General features: G+C 43.0%; 1 protein-coding gene across 2 annotated transcripts; it reads right to left on the bottom strand.

Moving 5' to 3' along the window:
- Nucleotides 1–1,486: 1,486 nt before the first annotated feature.
- LOC106564069 (zinc finger protein 883) lies at nt 1,487–13,066 on the bottom strand. Of its 2 annotated transcripts, none has more exons than XM_014130047.2 (4): nt 12,806–13,066; nt 7,308–7,908; nt 6,520–6,694; nt 1,487–3,874 (listed from the first exon to the last, which is right to left on the bottom strand). In XM_014130047.2, exons 2-4 carry the CDS (start codon nt 7,716–7,718, stop codon nt 2,532–2,534), a joined length of 1,929 nt encoding a protein of 642 aa, XP_013985522.1. In that variant the 5' UTR covers nt 7,719–7,908; nt 12,806–13,066; the 3' UTR covers nt 1,487–2,531. The 2 variants fall into 2 exon arrangements, with proteins under 2 accessions (XP_013985522.1, XP_045546548.1); XM_045690592.1 differs by lacking the exon at nt 12,806–13,066 and adding an exon at nt 10,495–10,658.
- Between the last annotated feature and the right edge of the window lie 4,967 nt (nt 13,067–18,033).

The following is an 18,033-nucleotide window of genomic DNA, read 5'->3' on the forward strand; positions in this document are numbered from 1 at the left end:
CAGCACCATTCTGGAAGAAGACCTGATGGAGTCTGCAAAAGACCTGAGACTGGGACGGAGATTTGTCTTCCAACAAGATCCAAAACATAAAGCAAAATCTACAATGGAATGGTTCACAAATAAACATATCCAGGTGTTAGAATGGCCAAGTCAAAGTCCAGACCTGAATCCAATCGAGAATCTGTGGAAAGAACTGAAAACTGCTGTTCACAAACGCTCTCCATCCAACCTCACTGAGCTCGAGCTGTTTTGCAAGGAGTAATGGGCAAAAATTTCAGTCTCTCGATGTGCCAAACTGATAGAGACATACCCCAAGCGACTTACAGCTGTAATCGCAGCGAAAGGTGGCGCTACAAAGTATTAACTTAAGGGGGCTGAATAATTTTGCACAGCCAATTTTTCAGTTTTTTATTTGTTAAAAAAGTTTGGAATATCCAATAAATTTCATTCCACTTCATAATTGTGTCCCACTTGTTGTTGATTCTTCACAAAAAATTACAGTTTTATATCTTTATGTTTGAAGCCTGAAATGTGGCAAAAGCTCGAAAAGTTCAAGGGGGCCGAATACTTTCGCAAGGCACTGTATGTCCTAGAGAATAGGGTTTAATTTGGGACTATGACTGACTGTAGCTTTATATATACACACACACATCCTAGTGAATAGGGATACATTTGGGACTAGGACTGATTATAGCTTTATATGTTCTAGTGAATAGGGTTCTATTTCAGACTATGACTGCAGCTTTATATATAAACACATACTACCGTTCAAAAGTTTGGGGTCACTTAGAAATGTCCTCGTTTTTGAAAGAAAAACACATTTTGTCAATTAAAATAACATCAAATTGATCAGAAATAGTGTTGACATTGTTAATGTTGTAAATGACTATTGTAGCTGGAAACGGCTGATTTTGTATGGAATATCTACATGGGCCCATTATCAGCAGCCATCACTCCTGTGTTCCAATGGCACGTTAGAGCCAGTTTGCGCTGTTCTGTGAAAGGAGTAGTACACAGTGTTGTACGAGATCCTCAGTTTCTTGGCAATTTCTCACATGGAATAGCCTTCATTTCTCAGAACAAGAATAGACTGACGAGTTTCAGAAGAAAGTTTGTTTCTGGCCATTTTGAGCCTGTAATCAAACCCACAAATGCTGATGCTCCAGATTCTCAACTAGTCTAAAGAAGGCCAGTTTTATTGCTTCTTTAATCAGGACAACAGTTTTCAGCTGTGATAACATAATTGCAAAAGGGTTTTCTTATGATCATTTAGCCTTTTAAAATGATAAGCTGGGGTTAGCTAACACAACGTGCCATTGGAACACAGGAGTGATGGTTGCTGATAATGGGCCTCTGTACGCCTATGTAGATATTCCATTAAAAATCAGCCGTTTCCAGCTACAATAGTCATTTACAACATTAACAATGTCTACACTGTATTTCGGATCAATTTGATGTTATTTTAAATGGACAAAAAAAAAAATGCTTTACTTTCAAAAACAAGAACATTTCTAAGTGACCCCAAACTTTTGAACGGTAGTGTTCGTCCTAGTGAACAGGGTGGCATTTGGGACTAAGACTGCAGATTTGTTTATACCTGGTTCTAATAGAAGTCCACATTCTGATTGTACCCACATTTTCAGACATAAGTCTACACATGGTATTAAAATGTGTCTCTTATCCGTCCGCTGTGTCCACATTGTGACCAGATTTCCTGGTCACTACCTGAATGCAAGTTATTTGACAGGTAATTATATTTGAAACACATTGATGCTGCCTACCTGAGTTATTTGACACATTGATGCTATAAGTCAAATGGTGACACCTGTCAAGGATTTTAGAGGGTCGGAATAATTATGATGATTAAAAATGGTTCCACTGTCCAGATCCATCTGCACAATGTGTGCCTGAATACCTCCGGGGGTAGGCAGGAAGATCTGATCACAATGTGTCCTTTGATTGTTTACACCCGTCTTAAAATGTGGTCACAATCAGAATGTGAACAAGATCAGGACAAAAGGACACATGTTAGAACCTGGTATAAAACAGATATTTAGAAACGTCCTAAATGTATAATCAAGTCAACAACATAACAATTCAGCTTGTAAATGCTAGGGGGAGGGGGCGGGAAATCTAACAAATCAGGGTCAACACATTCTGAAATAATTTCAAGAAATATAGCTTTGAAATTGGCACCATGTTACAACACTCAGCAACGAACAACCCATATTAATAACAATATAGAATAATGATAATAATAATAATAATAATAATATAAGCCATTAACCCTTTACACTCATACCCGTATATAGGTTGAAATTAGAACGCAATGGCTGTTCAGTAACATGTTATCAATGTGGCCTAATGTACAGAAAATATCAAATCGACAGTAATATTTGGGTTCAGTCTTGTGTCAGGTGAACTGTTGTGTCCTCAACTTTTTTCTTCCAATTGCTACCATGCTGTTCATATTTAATCTGTAAGACATTTCCAGTTTACCCAAGGCCTGGTGTGATTGGTTGATGGACAGGTCATTCAACACCGAGGCCTAGGGTGATTGGTCGCTCGAGGGCTGGAGTATCTCCTACATGTGTTTTCATGTGTTTTACCAGGCACCTATGATAGGAGAACCTCTCACCACATGGATCACAACTATAGGGCTTCTCTCCTGTATGTGTTCTCATGTGTGTAGCCAGAGTATCTGACCTGGGAAACCTCTTCCCACACTGACCACAGCTGTAAGGCTTCTCCCCAGTGTGTGTAAGCTGGTGCTTCTTCAGTGCCCCGGAGCGAGCAAAGCTCTTCCCGCACTCAGAGCAGTGGTAAGGTTTTTCCCCGGTGTGCGAGCGCTGGTGTAGAGTCAGGCTTCCCGATTCGGCAAAGCTCTTCCCACACTGGTCACAGACGTACGGTTTCTCTCCTGTGTGTGTCCGCTGGTGTGTTTTGAGCTGAGTCAGGGTGAGGAAGTTCTTGGGACAGTCGGCGCACTGGTGAGTCTTCTCACCGTTGTGTGTTCTCATGTGTGCATTGTAGATGTCTAGAGAGTAGTAGCCCTTACCACACTGCGGGCAGAGGTGAGACCTCACTTTAGCATGCGTCTGTTGGTGTACTTTCAGGTGGCCCATTTGGGAGAAACTCCTCCTGCACTGGGAGCATTGGTAAGGCTTCTCTCCAGTGTGAGTCCGCTGGTGTGCTTTAAACGTGGCCCTGTGGCTGAACTTCTTCCCACAGTGGGAGCACTGGAAAGGTTTCTCTCCTGTGTGAATCCTCTCGTGGCTTTTCAAGCCTGATTGTTGGCGGAAGCGCTTCCCACACTGGAAGCAGAGGTGAGGTTTCCCTCCGGTGTGGATTCTCTGGTGAGTTCTGAGGTCTGCCGACGAGGTGAAACTCTCCTCACACTGATCGCAGCCATAATTTGTTTCTCCAGTGTGGAACCGCTGGTGTAATTTCAGACTATATTTTGACGAAAATCTTTTCTCACACAGTAAGCAGCTGTAAGGCTTCTCTTCTGTGTGGGTTCGCTTGTGCGATAACAGCTGACTTGAGGTACAAACGCTTATCCCACAGTCTGAACAGCTATAAGGCTTCTCGCCTGTGTGTCTTTGCAGGTGTACTTTAAACTGGCTTGAATAACGAAAACTCTTCCCACATTGATCACAGTTATAAGGTTTCTCTCCTGTATGGATTCTCTGGTGTTTTTTTAGTTCTGATGAAGATTTGCAACTCTTCCCACAGTCAGAGCAGCGGTGATGTTTCATCCCTGTGGGTCTCCATTCATGTTTCTCGAGGTGTTCTGATCTGGAAAGACTTTTCTCTGCCTTATCAGGACGTTGTTGAGGCGCCCCAGAGGAACCGGGATAGTCACATCTCTTTCCTGTGTAAATGAAACAATTTATAAAACAGTGAATACAGTGTAAGTCTTCATCATAAACTATCAGTCCTAGAGAAGTTGAATCACACAGCTGTGTTGTCAAAACAACATTGCTTCCTCCTCCAGACCACATTATTAACACACCCCTTAACCCTCCAGACCACATTATTAACACACCCCTTAACCCCAGACCACATTATTAACACACCCCTTAACCCCCAGACCACATTATTAACACACCCCTTAACCCTCCAAACCACATCATTAACACACCCCTTAACCCTCCAGACCACATTATTAACACACCCCTTAACCCTCCAGACCACATTATTAACACACCAACACACCCCTTAACCCTCCAGACCACATTATTAACACACCCCTTAACCCCCAGACCACATTATTAACACACCAACCCCCTTAACCCTCCAGACCACATTATTAACACACCCCTTAACCCTCCAGACCACATTATTAACACATCACCCCCTTAACCCTCCAGACCACATTATTAACACACCCCTTAACCCTCCCAGACCACATTATTAACACCCCCTTAACCCTCCAGACCACATTATTAACACACCCCTTAACCCTCCAGACCACATTATTAACACACCCCTTAACCCTCCAGACCACATTATTAACACACCCCTTAACCCTCCAGACCACATTATTAACACACCCCTTAACCCTCCAGACCACATTATTAACACACCCCTTAACCCTCCAGACCACATTATTAACACACCACCCCCCTTAACCCTCCAGACCACATTATTAACACAACCCCCTTAACCCTCCAGACCACATTATTAACACACCAACACACCCCTTAACCCTCCAGACCACATTATTAACACATCCCTTAACCCTCCAGACCACATTATTAAAACACACCCCTTAACCCTCCAGACCACATTATTAACACACCCCTTAACCCTCCAGACCACATTATTAACACAACCCTTAACCCTCCAGACCACATTATTAACACACCCCTTAACCCTCCAGACCACATTATTAACACACCCCTTAACCCTCCAGACCACATTATTAGCACACCCCTTAACCCTCCAGACCACATTATTAACACACCAACACACCCCTTAACCCCCAGACCACATTATTAACACACCCCTTAACCCTCCAGACCACATTATTAACACATCAACACACCCCTTAACCCTCCAGACCACATTATTAACACACCCCTTAACCCTCCAGACCACATTATTAACACACCCCTTAACCCTCCAGACCACATTATTAACACAACCCTTAACCCTCCAGACCACATTATTAACACACCAACACACCCCTTAACCCTCCAGACCACATTATTAACACACCCCTTAACCCCCAGACCACATTATTAACACATTAACACACCCCTTAACCCTCCAGACCACATTATTAATACATCCCTTAACCCTCCAGACCACATTATTAAACACACCCCTTAACCCTCCAGACCACATTATTAACACACCACCTTAACCCTCCAGACCACATTATTAACACAACCCTTAACCCTCCAGACCACATTATTAACACACCCCTTAACCCTCCAGACCACATTATTAACACACCCCTTAACCCCCAGACCACATTATTAGCACACCCCTTAACCCCCAGACCACATTATTAACACACCAACACACCCCTTAACCCCCAGACCACATTATTAACACACCCCTTAACCCTCCAGACCACATTATTAATACATCAACACACCCCTTAACCCTCCAGACCACATTATTAACACACCCCTTAACCCTCCAGACCACATTATTAACACACCCCTTAACCCTCCAGACCACATTATTAAACACACCCCTTAACCCTCCAGACCACATTATTAACACACCCCTTAACCCTCCAGACCACATTATTAACACACCCCTTAACCCTCCAGACCACATTATTAACACACCCCTTAACCCTCCAGACCACATTATTAACACACCCCTTAACCCTCCAGACCACATTATTAACACACCAACACACCCCTTAACCCTCCAGACCACATTATTAACACACCCCTTAACCCTCCAGACCACATTATTAATCATCAACACACCCCTTAACCCTCCAGACCACATTATTAGCACACCCCTTAACCCTCCAGACCACATTATTAACACACCCCTTAACCCCCCATAACACACCCCTTAACCCCCAGACCACATTATTAGCACACCCCTTAACCCCCAGACCACATTATTAACACACCAACACACCCCTTAACCCCCAGACCACATTATTAACACACCCCTTAACCCTCCAGACCACATTATTAATACATCAACACACCCCTTAACCCTCCAGACCACATTATTAACACACCCCTTAACCCCCAGACCACATTATTAACACACCCCTTAACCCTCCAGACCACATTATTAACACACCCCTTAATCCTCCAGACCACATTATTAACACACCCCTTAATCCTCCAGACCACATTATTAACACACCCCTTAACCCTCCAGACCACATTATTAACACACCCCTTAACCCTCCAGACCACATTATTAACACACCCCTTAACCCTCCAGACCACATTATTAATGCATCAACACACCCCTTAACCCTCCAGACCATATTATTAACACATCAACACACCACTAAAACCTCCTACTTACTTTGATCAGTCAAATCTCCCTCTTTTTCTCCTCCTCTCACAGTTCCACTCAGCCCGGGTGTTTTCCTGCAGTCATCCAGCCACACAGACGCCCTCTTCAGACCCCGCAGTAAGGCGCTACCGGGAGAGGCACAACCCAGGGACTGGAGGGAGGAAGGCGGCAAAGTAGGCTTGTCCTGGAAATCCAAAAAATAGAGACAGAAATAGAGACTAGATGAAGCAGGGAGGAAAACACTCCTGCCTGTAAAGAAGTGGTCACCATGCCAGTACCATCAGGCAAGTAAAAAAAAAGCACATTATTTCAATTTATGCTCAGCTGTGCCTCGCAAGTAATACAACAACTGATCTATTTTATCATAGCTCAAGTTTTGAAATATAATATGGTCTGAGAAGAACAATATTGGCAGGCCAAACATAGCCAATATGCTGTGATAATGTATTAAGTCTCCTGCACAGACTACAGAACTGGTTTTATTAGGTTCATGTTGCACAGGCGGACATTTTTCTTGGGCATGTTTAAAAAAAATCTGAGCACTAGATCTCCGCTGGCATTTTAGCACTGAACGTGATCTTGACTCAGAAAAGGAAGGTGGGAATTTTGAAATCTTTCCTTGATTCCTCAATCAGGCTATTCTGCCTCCTCAAAAAGCATTGGAGGAGAAAGTCCAAGAGGAGGAACCTCAGATATTCTCCTCCAATGTATGTAGAGTATAGAAGGAGTCTGAATCAAGAAGAATCCAAAACAGACTGTTGAGAACCAGAAACACTTTCTGACTGGGATGTACTCACACCACTCTCCCTCTGCTCTGGAGTGTGGCTCTCTGGAGATGACTCCGCCTCCAGCCTGTTGCTAGGAAACCAATCTTTGTCCTGCATGTCCCATTCCTCGCCGCAGGTTGTAGCATTGTCATCATCAGACTGGCTGGGACTCATGGGTGCCACAGTAGATTCTTCATGTATCTTTCTGATGTCATCTTTCAGTCGGAGTAACCAAGACATTCCCTGCTCCTCCGATTTGACTGAATCTGCATTTTCCCACATTTCCTCCATGATTTTACGTCGCAATGAGCGATGGTGCTTTCCTTTAACTTGAGAGACATCAATTCCACAACGTTCACACAGGTAAAGTATATTGTCCTTAGTTAGAGTAAATAAACTCTGTTCAATTTCATCCAACAATGTTTCCTTCTCTCCACTCATATTGTCCTGCTGGTGGGAACAATGACAATGCAGTCAATGGCAAGACAGCAGGAAGTCCATACACTTTAGATGACCTGTAGAAGACAGCAGGAAGTCCATACACTTTAGATGACCTGTAGTAGAAGAAGACAGCAGGAAGTCCATACACTTTAGATGACCTGTAGTAGAAGACAGCAGGAAGTCCATACACCTGTAATAGAAGAATGATCCATTACAACACAGTATTGACAGTGTAATATGATTATTTCCGACATTTACCAGTGTTCTCTTCTCATCACATAATGCAACTACTGTAGATCAAGGTGTAGGCTGATCCTAGATCAGCCACAAGAGGCTGCCACTATTTGTGAGATTCAGATGTTTGGTTGGAATTTTTTCATGGCTCGCAAAATGACAAGAAGAAATGCCAAGTTTGTCGACTACACAACGAAGGGACTTGTTTAATACATTCTTCATGTGAAGGTAAGTGAGTGTCCAAGGCCCCTTTATAAGAGAGAGCAGTATTTCCTTAGTCTGTATGTTTATGTAATGTTTTCATTATTAATGTTAGTCTCCTAGTCCACAAGAACCGTTCGCCAGCTAACGTTATCTAGCAGCAACGTTAGCTTCCCTGGCAAAGGATCCGCTAGCAGCAACTTTAGCTAGCAGCAACGTTAGCTTCCCTGGCAACGGACCCGCTAGCAGCAACTTTAGCTAGCAGCAACGTTAGCTTCCCTGGCAACGGACGCTCTAGCAGCAACGTTAGCTTCCCTGGCAACGGACCCGCTAGCAGCAACTTTAGCTAGCAGCAACTTTAGCTAGCAGCAACGTTAGCTTCCCTGGCAACGGACGCTCTAGCAGCAACGTTAGCTTCCCTGGCAACGGACCCGCTAGCAGCAACGTTAGCTTCCCTGGCAACGGACCCGCTAGCAGCAACTTTAGCTATCAGCAACGTTAGCTTCCCTGACAACGGACGCTCTAGCAGCAACGTTAGCTTCCCTGGCAACGGACCCGCTAGCAGCAACGTTAGCTTCCCTGGCAACGGACCGGCTAGCAGCAACGTTAGCTTCCCTGGCAACGGACCCGCTAGCAGCAACTTTAGCTAGCAGCAACGTTAGCTTCCCTGACAACGGACGCTCTAGCAGCAACGTTAGCTTCCCTGGCAACGGACCCGCTAGCAGCAACGTTAGCTTCCCTGGCAACGGACCCGCTAGCAGCAACGTTAGCTTCCCTGGCAACGGACCCGCTAGCAGCACAGCGTATGAGAAACATAGAACTGCGCAGGGAAAAGGCTTTATTTTGAGCCCTTTCATTGGCAAACCCTTTGGAAACGTGTCATTTTACACAATTCAATTATAAAGGGGGTATTCATGAACTGCCGCCTGCCTACAATGGCGTATTGTGGCATCCTCTCTTGAAAACATTTCCCGGGAACTCAGAGATCTCCGTGGCTCAGTTGGTAGAGCATGGTGCTTGCAACCCGCACGAAAATTGTATCCACTCACTACTGTAAATCGCTCTGGATAAGAGCATCTGCCAAATGACAGAAATGTCAAATGTAAATCCTGAACACCCATCTCCAGTAGTTGCTTTACAAGCGTTGGAGAGATTACGTCAAGACCGGGAGGGGTTGATCTACCAGAGTTATTTAATTAAAAGACGACTGGACAATATATACAATATCAAGATTTTATGGGCATATATAGTACCAGTCAAAAGTTTGGACACACCTACTCAAAGGTTTTTCTTTATTTTTCCTATTTTCTACATTGTAGATTAATAGTGAAGACATCAAAACTATGAAATAACACATATGGAATCATGTAGTAACCACCAAAAAAAGTGATAAACAAATCAAAATATTTTTGATTCTTCAAAGTATCCACCCTTTGCTGTAGCGTTAAGATTTCCCTTCGCTGGAACTAAGGGGCCTAGCCCGAACCATGAAAAACAGCCCCAGACCATTGCATTCTCCTGGCATCCGCCAAACCCAGAGTCGTCCGTCGACCTGCCAGATGGTGAAGCGTAATAAATCACTCCAGAGAACTTGTTTCCACTGCTCCAGAGTCCAATGGCGCGAGCTTTACACCACGCCAGCCGTCGCTTGGCATTGCGATAACACATCATCATCATCCACAAGCAATAACGCATCATCACCCACAAGCGATAACGCATCATCACCCACAAACGATAGGCTAATATTGTCACATATCAGAATATTCTTGATTTAATGTTGTCTTTACCTATACTAAATAATATGTGTGTGAAATTTGTTTTGATTTAGAATGGACCATTATCATGAAGCTGTCTAGGAACAGGGGCAGCTGGAAAAAATACATGTCATCTATGCACTTAAATAGCTAATGGAGGATGCTTTTCCCTGTGGTTTATTTTCATACCAGCCAGGTGGGCTATTCTCCTGTTGTAAAGAGAAGCAATGTGCTTAACATTAGGAAAGTTTATAAATATAATAGGCCTAGCTTATAGAAAGCTGATGGGATCCTCCTCTTTTTAATAGTCCATCAAAACTGTTTTCTCACGCAATTACATAACCTATAGAAATGTTGCGCAACATGAAGCGTTTGATTAGATTTTCGATTACATTTGCATTGATGTCAAGCGACAATGAGTGCCGAGTACCAGAAAGTTAGCAAATTTGGTAGGTTACTAAATGACCCTCAGCAGTATCAGACCTTGGAGAAGCCTAATTACTGTGACTAAACGGTCACATGGAATTTAACTGCCATCGTGACCGCCGTTGTGGCGGTAATACGGTCACCATAACAGCCCTACTCACACCCATCTCTGTTCGATGTCTCAGGTAGCCCCGGCGAAAGCCAGCATGGATAGAATGCACTCCCATATATCTGAAAGAATTGGATGGTGAAACTTGCATCCAGCCAATCAGAAAAAAGCAAGACAAAGCAAGTCAGATATTCTTGAAAGTCAGGACAATACTTATCCTGCAAAGAAAATGTTTTATTACTTAGAATTAAACATGTGGAGTGGAGCTTATAGTTACACAATGACGTCACGTGCCCCACATACCTTTAAATGTATTCGGCAATCATAATTTATTCATCATCATTTGTCACAATAAAGAAAGTTAGGCAAAAGACAAATCCACCTCTGCCGAACAAATCCTATATCTGCCGTTTCCATTACATGTCGCAATGATTTTGCCTAATCTCTTGCCAATTTAACGACTAAGTGGCTATATTTAGGGAGTTTTCAGAACCCTCCAGTTGACTTTTATTGGTAAACGGTGCTAGCGACAAATTCAACTACATTTCAGGCTGCCTTTGAAGATTTCTATGGTTTGGATAGCATTTAGGGACTTCTCCCACTCAATTCTGCCGCAAACGAGAGCTGGAGAAGCAGAAATTAACAAATGGGAGGGGGTAGAAAACGCTATGTCGGGGAACGCAGTTGTGCTGCAATAAGGCAAATTGGTTCTGTGACGTCACCGCAGCAACGTTAAAACGTCATCTAGCGACTAATCAAGGAGACAACAGTCTGGCACAGTTGACACGTTATAATAACCATAAAAACACAGAAATGGCTCCAATAGTTTTTCCGCCATTCAGTTTTCACATGGTGAATAAAAATGAAAAGTAATTATGTGTTGGTGTAGGCTCAACTTGGCATGACGCTTTGATAGCCGTGTAATTATCTTAGTGCAAGGTGAATTTGATCAAAATATTAGCCTCAATTTGCTCTCCAAAAGTAGCAATGCTAATTATTGATAACAGTGACTTCGTCCATTAGAGATTTGTGAGGTTATAAAACGTCACGCCAGGGTAAGACTACACAAAGTAGTTCTGTCTTCCCTGTGGCTCAGTTGGTAGAGCATGGTGTTTGCAACGCCAGCATGGTGTGTGCAACGCCAAGGTTGTGGGTTCGATTCCCACGGGGGGCCAGTACAAAACCAAAAAAAAGGCATGAAATGAGATGTATCTATTCACTACTGTAAGTCGCTCTGGACAAGAGTGTCTGCTAAATGACTAAAATGTAAAATCCCAGATGCACAAATTCATGGTGAAAAAAAGTATTAAACCATTTCCGGGTTTTATGACTATGAGTGCCACAGTATGAGTCATAATACCTGGGAAATGGTTCCACTAATTTTTCCCCACAGGGGATTTTAGAACCACTTCAAACAAGGGTTGTGTGTAGACTTAGCCTGGCGTTTTGATAACAGTGTAAATCTCTCTAGGACAAGGAGCCTTATCAATATAGTCGCCTGTATTTACCCCCTAAAAATGTAACGCTAGTTAGCTGCTAATGTGGAAGTTACTATAAATGCCATGATGATCTGGACGAGCGTGCCGAATTGACGCAAAAGTAATAATATCTGGATTAGCTAATGCTAGCTAAATGTAGTAATTACATTTCTTTAAATTGACAATTCTGTGAAATGTCTTGTGCAAGTTTTAAATTGACACAATACCTGTTAGCACGGGTGTCAGCTAACTATGACATGAAGTTGGCTTGCAGGGACTTGTAGACATGCATATCTACTTTGATACGAATTATTATTTGAAACTAAGAGTAAATAGAGCAGAATATATTGATAAGTCATCTTGTCCTAAAGAGACTTACATGGTTATCAAAATGTCACGCCAGGGTACGCCTACAAGAAACAAAGCCCTTATTTTAAGTGTTTCTAAAAATCCCTTATGGGAAAAGTGAATGGTGGAAAAACGTTCCTTGTTTGACCGCTAGGTTTTATGTGTATTGTGACTCATATGGTGGTACTCTAGCTAATCTTACTTAAAAATAGTTGGCAACACCCATGTCACGTCAATATTGCCGCAATCAAATCAACTGTTTGCGGCATTTCACAACGTCGTTTAAAGGCATCGACATGAAAATAAAACTGTATGGTTGATATGACCTACTCTTCTTTGCAACGGCGCATTATCTGCCTAGCTAACGTGTAAAGCTAAGTTCACCAAGGACTAGTTAGTAACAACAATGTTTGTGTGACAGTCACACTGCATCACAAAACTGGAATTGGTATTGTCATATGAAAGCTGAAAACCCAGCTTCGTCGTCCATAGGTGCACAAAAACATCCGGTTGTAGAACACAAGTTAGCCAACTTACCAGGTACCTTGTAGAAAACAGCTAACGTTATGTAGCTACCAAGCGTCTGCCCACCGTTTTTTTGTTCCCCATGTGGAAAAGGTAGATAGCTAGCTACCCATATCTCTTCAGTTTCAGCTAATGATCCTTTACGTTAACAAAGTTAACCTGTGGATATTGTATTTTGTTGATTAAGAGGAGAATATATCGCTTGTATGCTACTACACGACCCTGTCAGGTACTATCCTTCGCAGCCACTTCCGCTTTGACTGACGTTGTTACGTTCAGTCACGCAGGCCACAGCAATCGATTATCGACATAACTATTTTGACTAAATACATGGATGACGCTTCGTGTAACTGTAATCTTACACTTCAGGTAAAACTTTATGCATTTTTATTTGTTAAGTGAAAGAAAAGGAATTCCAAAGATATTTGTATTTGATCTTATTATAAAGTGGTATGTATTTACTATAATCATGCATTACATTTTAATTAAAATATGGACTATTCATATAACATTGCTGAAACACTGGCTCCGTTCATGTAAAAGAGCCGGCTCATTTGGCTCGAAAACGGCTCTTCGTTAAAAATACTTAAAAATCAACCTAGAACCATAAGATTATTTTTTTGCTAATCTCCAATGTAAAGCGCAAAAAGTATCAAATCATTTCTGTGTTTTTATGGTTATTATAACGTGTCAACTGTGCCAGACTGTTGTCTCCTTGATTAGTCGATAGATGACGTTTTAACGTTGCTGCGGTGACGTCACAGTATCAGATCATGAAATGCACCTTAAAATATATATTTTTTACCTGGCCAAATTATTAGATCTCTTTTTAAAGCACTGCAAAAATCAGCTTGGTGCCCTCTCCCCACTATTTGTTTATTCACCCTCTTTATATAAATATTTAGTAAATTATCTGCAGATAATTGTTGTTTTAATTTGAGAAGAGCGTGGGGCCTAGGATTGAGCCTTGGGGTACTCCCTTGGTGACAGGCAGTGGCTGAGACGGCAGATTTTCTGACTTTATACACTGCACTCTTTGAGAGAGATAGTTAGCAAACTAGGTGAAAGACCCCTCAGAGACACCAATACTCCTTAGCCGGCCCACAGAATGGAATGGTCTACCGTATCAAAAGCTTTGGCCAAGTCAATAAAAATAGCAGCATAACATTGCTTAGAATCAAGGGAAATTGAGGACCTTTAAGGTTGCAGTGATGCATCCATAACCTGAGCGGAAACCAGATTGCATACCAGAGAGAATACTATAGACATGAAGAAAGCCAGTCAGTTGATTATTGACAAGTTTTTCCAACACTTTTGATAAACAGGGCAAAATAGAAAATTGGCCTATAACAGTTAGGATCAGCTTGATCTCCCCCTTTAAATAAAGGACAAACCGTGGCTGCCTTCCAAGCAATGGGAACCTCCCCAGAAAGGAGAGACAGGTTAAAAAGGTTGGAGATAGGCTTGGCGATGATAGGGGCAGCAACCTTAAACAAGAAAGTGTCTAAACCATCTGACCCAGATGTTTTTTGGGGTTCAAGTTTCAAGAGCCCCTTTAGCTCCTCGGACTCAGTGACTGCCTACAGGGAGAAACTTTTTAGCGGGGCAGGGGAAAAAGAAGGAGAAGCATCGGGGATAGTCGCATTGGAAGGGGTGGGAGATAAGGACATTTTGGACGGGCAGGGAGGCATGGCTGAGTCAAATAGGAATCCTGACTTAATGAAGTGGTGATTAAAGAGCTCAGCCATGTGGTTCTTGTCAGTAACAACCACATCAACATTAAGGGACATGGGCAGGTGATCAGAGATCTTTAACTGTTTTCCAGAACTTCTTGGGGGTTAAACCCACAGAGAGAACTGCTCCTTAAAGTAATTAACTTTGACCTTCCAGATAGCCCGAATGCACTTATTTCTCATTTGCCTGAACGAGAGCCAGCCAGCCTGAATATGCGTGTGCCGAGCCTTTCGCCAAATGCATTTCTTGAGGTGGAGTAACTCTGCAAGATCACGGTCGAACCAGGGGCTGAACCCGTTTTTTAATTCTAATTTTCTGTATGGGGACGTGTTTGTTAACAATACCACTGAAAATATTAAAAAAAGAAGGTCCAAGCATCGTCGACAGAAAAAAAAAAAAATAGCAAGCGTCTATGACAAATCAGGACAGGTCGTTTCACTGAGCAGCCATTACAAACACAGGTGGTGGTTTAAGCATGTCCCAGTTTAGGTCATCTAGCAGGACAAATTCAGACTTAGTGTAAGGGGCCAAGAGAGACCTTGGGGCAGGTAGGGTACAGGCTGATGCTGATGGAGGACGATAGCAGCCAGCAACAGTCAACAAAGAGCTATTTGAAAGTTTAATGCTTAAAACCAGCAAATCAAATTGTTTGGGGACAGACTTGGAGACAACCGAGCAGTGAAGTTGATCCTTGGTAAAGATTGCCACTCCCCCACCTTTGGAAGATCTGTCTTGCCGAAAAAGGTTATAACCAGAAACGTTATCAGTATTCAAAACACATCTCAGTAATGACCAACACATCTGGATTGGAGCTGTGAACCCACTTTCAATTGTAGGTAATAAGCTTCTAGTGTTAACGTGCAGAAAACCCAGGCTTTCACGAGAGCAGAAATCCGTGAAGCAGATATCAGAGCACAAGTCAGAATTGGGCCTAGCAAAGGTAGATGGGCGAGGGTGTACATACACATTTCCAGATATCATCAACAGTAATACAATCAAGGCACGGCATAGGACAGGGAGAGCTCTGCAGTGCTGATTTATGACATCTGAATGTGCATCAGATGGCAACAAGATCATATAGTACAGCAATTTCATCAGGTAACATGAATACAAAACCAGCGAGATGTGGTAACAATAGGATGGGAGGCCAAAAGTCTGTGTAACCAAGAGAGTCAGAGTCCTGAGTGTGGGAACAAACAGCCTGTCCCAGAGTTAGGTAAAGAAAGGTTTTAGACAAAGTATGCAGGAGTATTGAGGCAAAATGCACAAGAAAAAAATTCTATATATAACGACTTGGGGCTAGCTATTGTAAGTTCAGAGTCACTCGCCCCAACAGTGCGCGTGTGGGGGAGGGGGGGTATTCTTGATACGATTTTAAAGGAAACACTTTGAAGTTTGTGGAAATGTGAAATTAACGTAGGACAATATAACATTAATTTAACCTTTATTTAACTAGGCAAGTCAGTTAAGAACAAATTCTTATTTACAATGACGGCCTACCCCGGACGACACTGGGCCAATTGTGCGCCACCCAATCACGGCCAGATGTGATACAGCCTGGATTCGAACCAGGTACTATAGTGGTGCCTTAGACCGCTGTGCCACTCGGGAGCTGGTAAAAGATACAAATAAATAAAAAAAACATGCATTTTCATTTTTTGTTTTGTTCCATTTTTAATTTTTATTTCACCTTTATTTAACCAGGAAGGCAAGTTGAGAACAAGTTCTCATTTACAATTGCGACCTGGCCAAGATAAAGCAAAGCAGTTCGACAACATACAAAAACACAGAGTTACACATGGAGTAAAACAACCTACAATCAATGATGCAGTAGAAAAAAATAAGACTATATACAATGTGAGCAAATGATGTGAGATAAGGGAGGTAAAGGCAAAAAAGGCCATGGTGGCAAAGTAAATAAAGTATAGCAAGTAAAACACTGGAATGGTAGATTTGTAATTTGAAGAAAGTTCAAAGTTAAAATATAAATAATATGGTGCAAAGGAGCAAAATAAATAAATACAGTAGGGGAAGAGGTAGTAGTTTGGGCTAAATTATAGATGGGCTATGTACAGGTGCAGTGATCTGGGAGCTGTTCTGATAGCTGGTGCTTAAAGCCAGTGAGGGAGATAAGTGTTTCCAGTTTCAGAGATTTTTGTAGTTCGTTCCAGTCATTGGCAGCAGAGAACTGGAAGGAGAGACGACCAAAGGAGGAGTTGGCTTTAGGGGTGACCAGAGAGATATACCTTCTGGAGCGCGTGCTACAGGTGGGTGCTGCTATGGTGACCAGTGAGCGGAGATAAGGGGGGACTTTACCTAGCAGGGTCTTGTAGAGGACCTGGAGCCAATGTGTTTGGCGACGATTATGAAGCGAAGGCCAGCCAACGAGAGCGTACAGGTCGCAGTGGTGGGTAGTATATGGGGCTTTGGTGACAAAACGGATGGCACTGTCATAGACTGCATACAGCTTGTTGAGTAGGGTATTGGAGGCTATTTTGTAAATGACATCGCCGAAGTCGAGGATTGGTAGGATGGTCAGTTTTACGAGGGTATGTTTGGCAGTATGAGTGAAGGATGCTTTGTTGCGAAATAGGAAGCAATGCTAGATTTAACTTTGGATTGGAGATGATTGATGCGAGTCTGGAAGGAGAGTTTACAGTCTAACCAGACACCCAGGTATTTGTAGTTGTCCACAATTTCTAAGTCAGAACCGTCCAGAGAAGTGATGCTGGACAGGCGGGCAGGTGCAGGCAGCGATCGGTTGAAGAGCATGTATTTAGTTTTACTTGTATTTAGGAGCAGTTGGAGACCACGGAAGGAGAGTTGTATGGCATTGAAGCTCGTCTGGAGGGTTGTTAACACAGTGTCCAAAGAAGGGCCAGAAGTATACAGAATGGTGTCGTCTGCGTAGAGGTGGATCAGAGATTCACCAGCAGCAAGAGCGACATCATTGATGTATACAGAGAAAAGAGTTGGCCCAAGAATTGAACCCTGTGGTACCCCCATAGAGACTGCCAGAGGTCCGGACAGCAAGCCCTCCGATTTGACACACTGAACTCTATCAGAGAAGTAGTTGGTGAACCAGGCGACGCAATCGTTTGAGAAACCAAGGCTACTGAGTCTGCCGATGAGGATGTGGTGATTAACAGAGTCAAAAGCTTTGGCCAGGTCAATGAATATGGCAGCACAGTATTGTTTCTTATCGATGGCGGTTACGATGACGTTTAGGACCTTGAGCGTGGCTGAGGTGCACCCATGACCAGCTCTGAAACCAGATTGCATAGCGGAAAGGGTGCGGCGGGATTCGAAATGGTCGGTAATCTGTTTGTTGACTTGGCTTTCGAAGACCTTAGAAAGGCAGGGTAGGATGGATATAGGTCTGTAGCAATTTGGGTCAAGAGTGTCACCTCCTTTGAAGAGGGGGATGACAGCAGCTGCTTTCCAATCTATGGGAATCTCAGACGACACGAAAGAGGTTGAACAGGCTAGTAATAGGGGTTGCAATA

The sequence above is a fragment of the Salmo salar genome, chromosome ssa12, assembly GCF_905237065.1.
Source record: "Salmo salar chromosome ssa12, Ssal_v3.1, whole genome shotgun sequence".
NCBI lineage: Eukaryota > Metazoa > Chordata > Actinopteri > Salmoniformes > Salmonidae > Salmo > Salmo salar.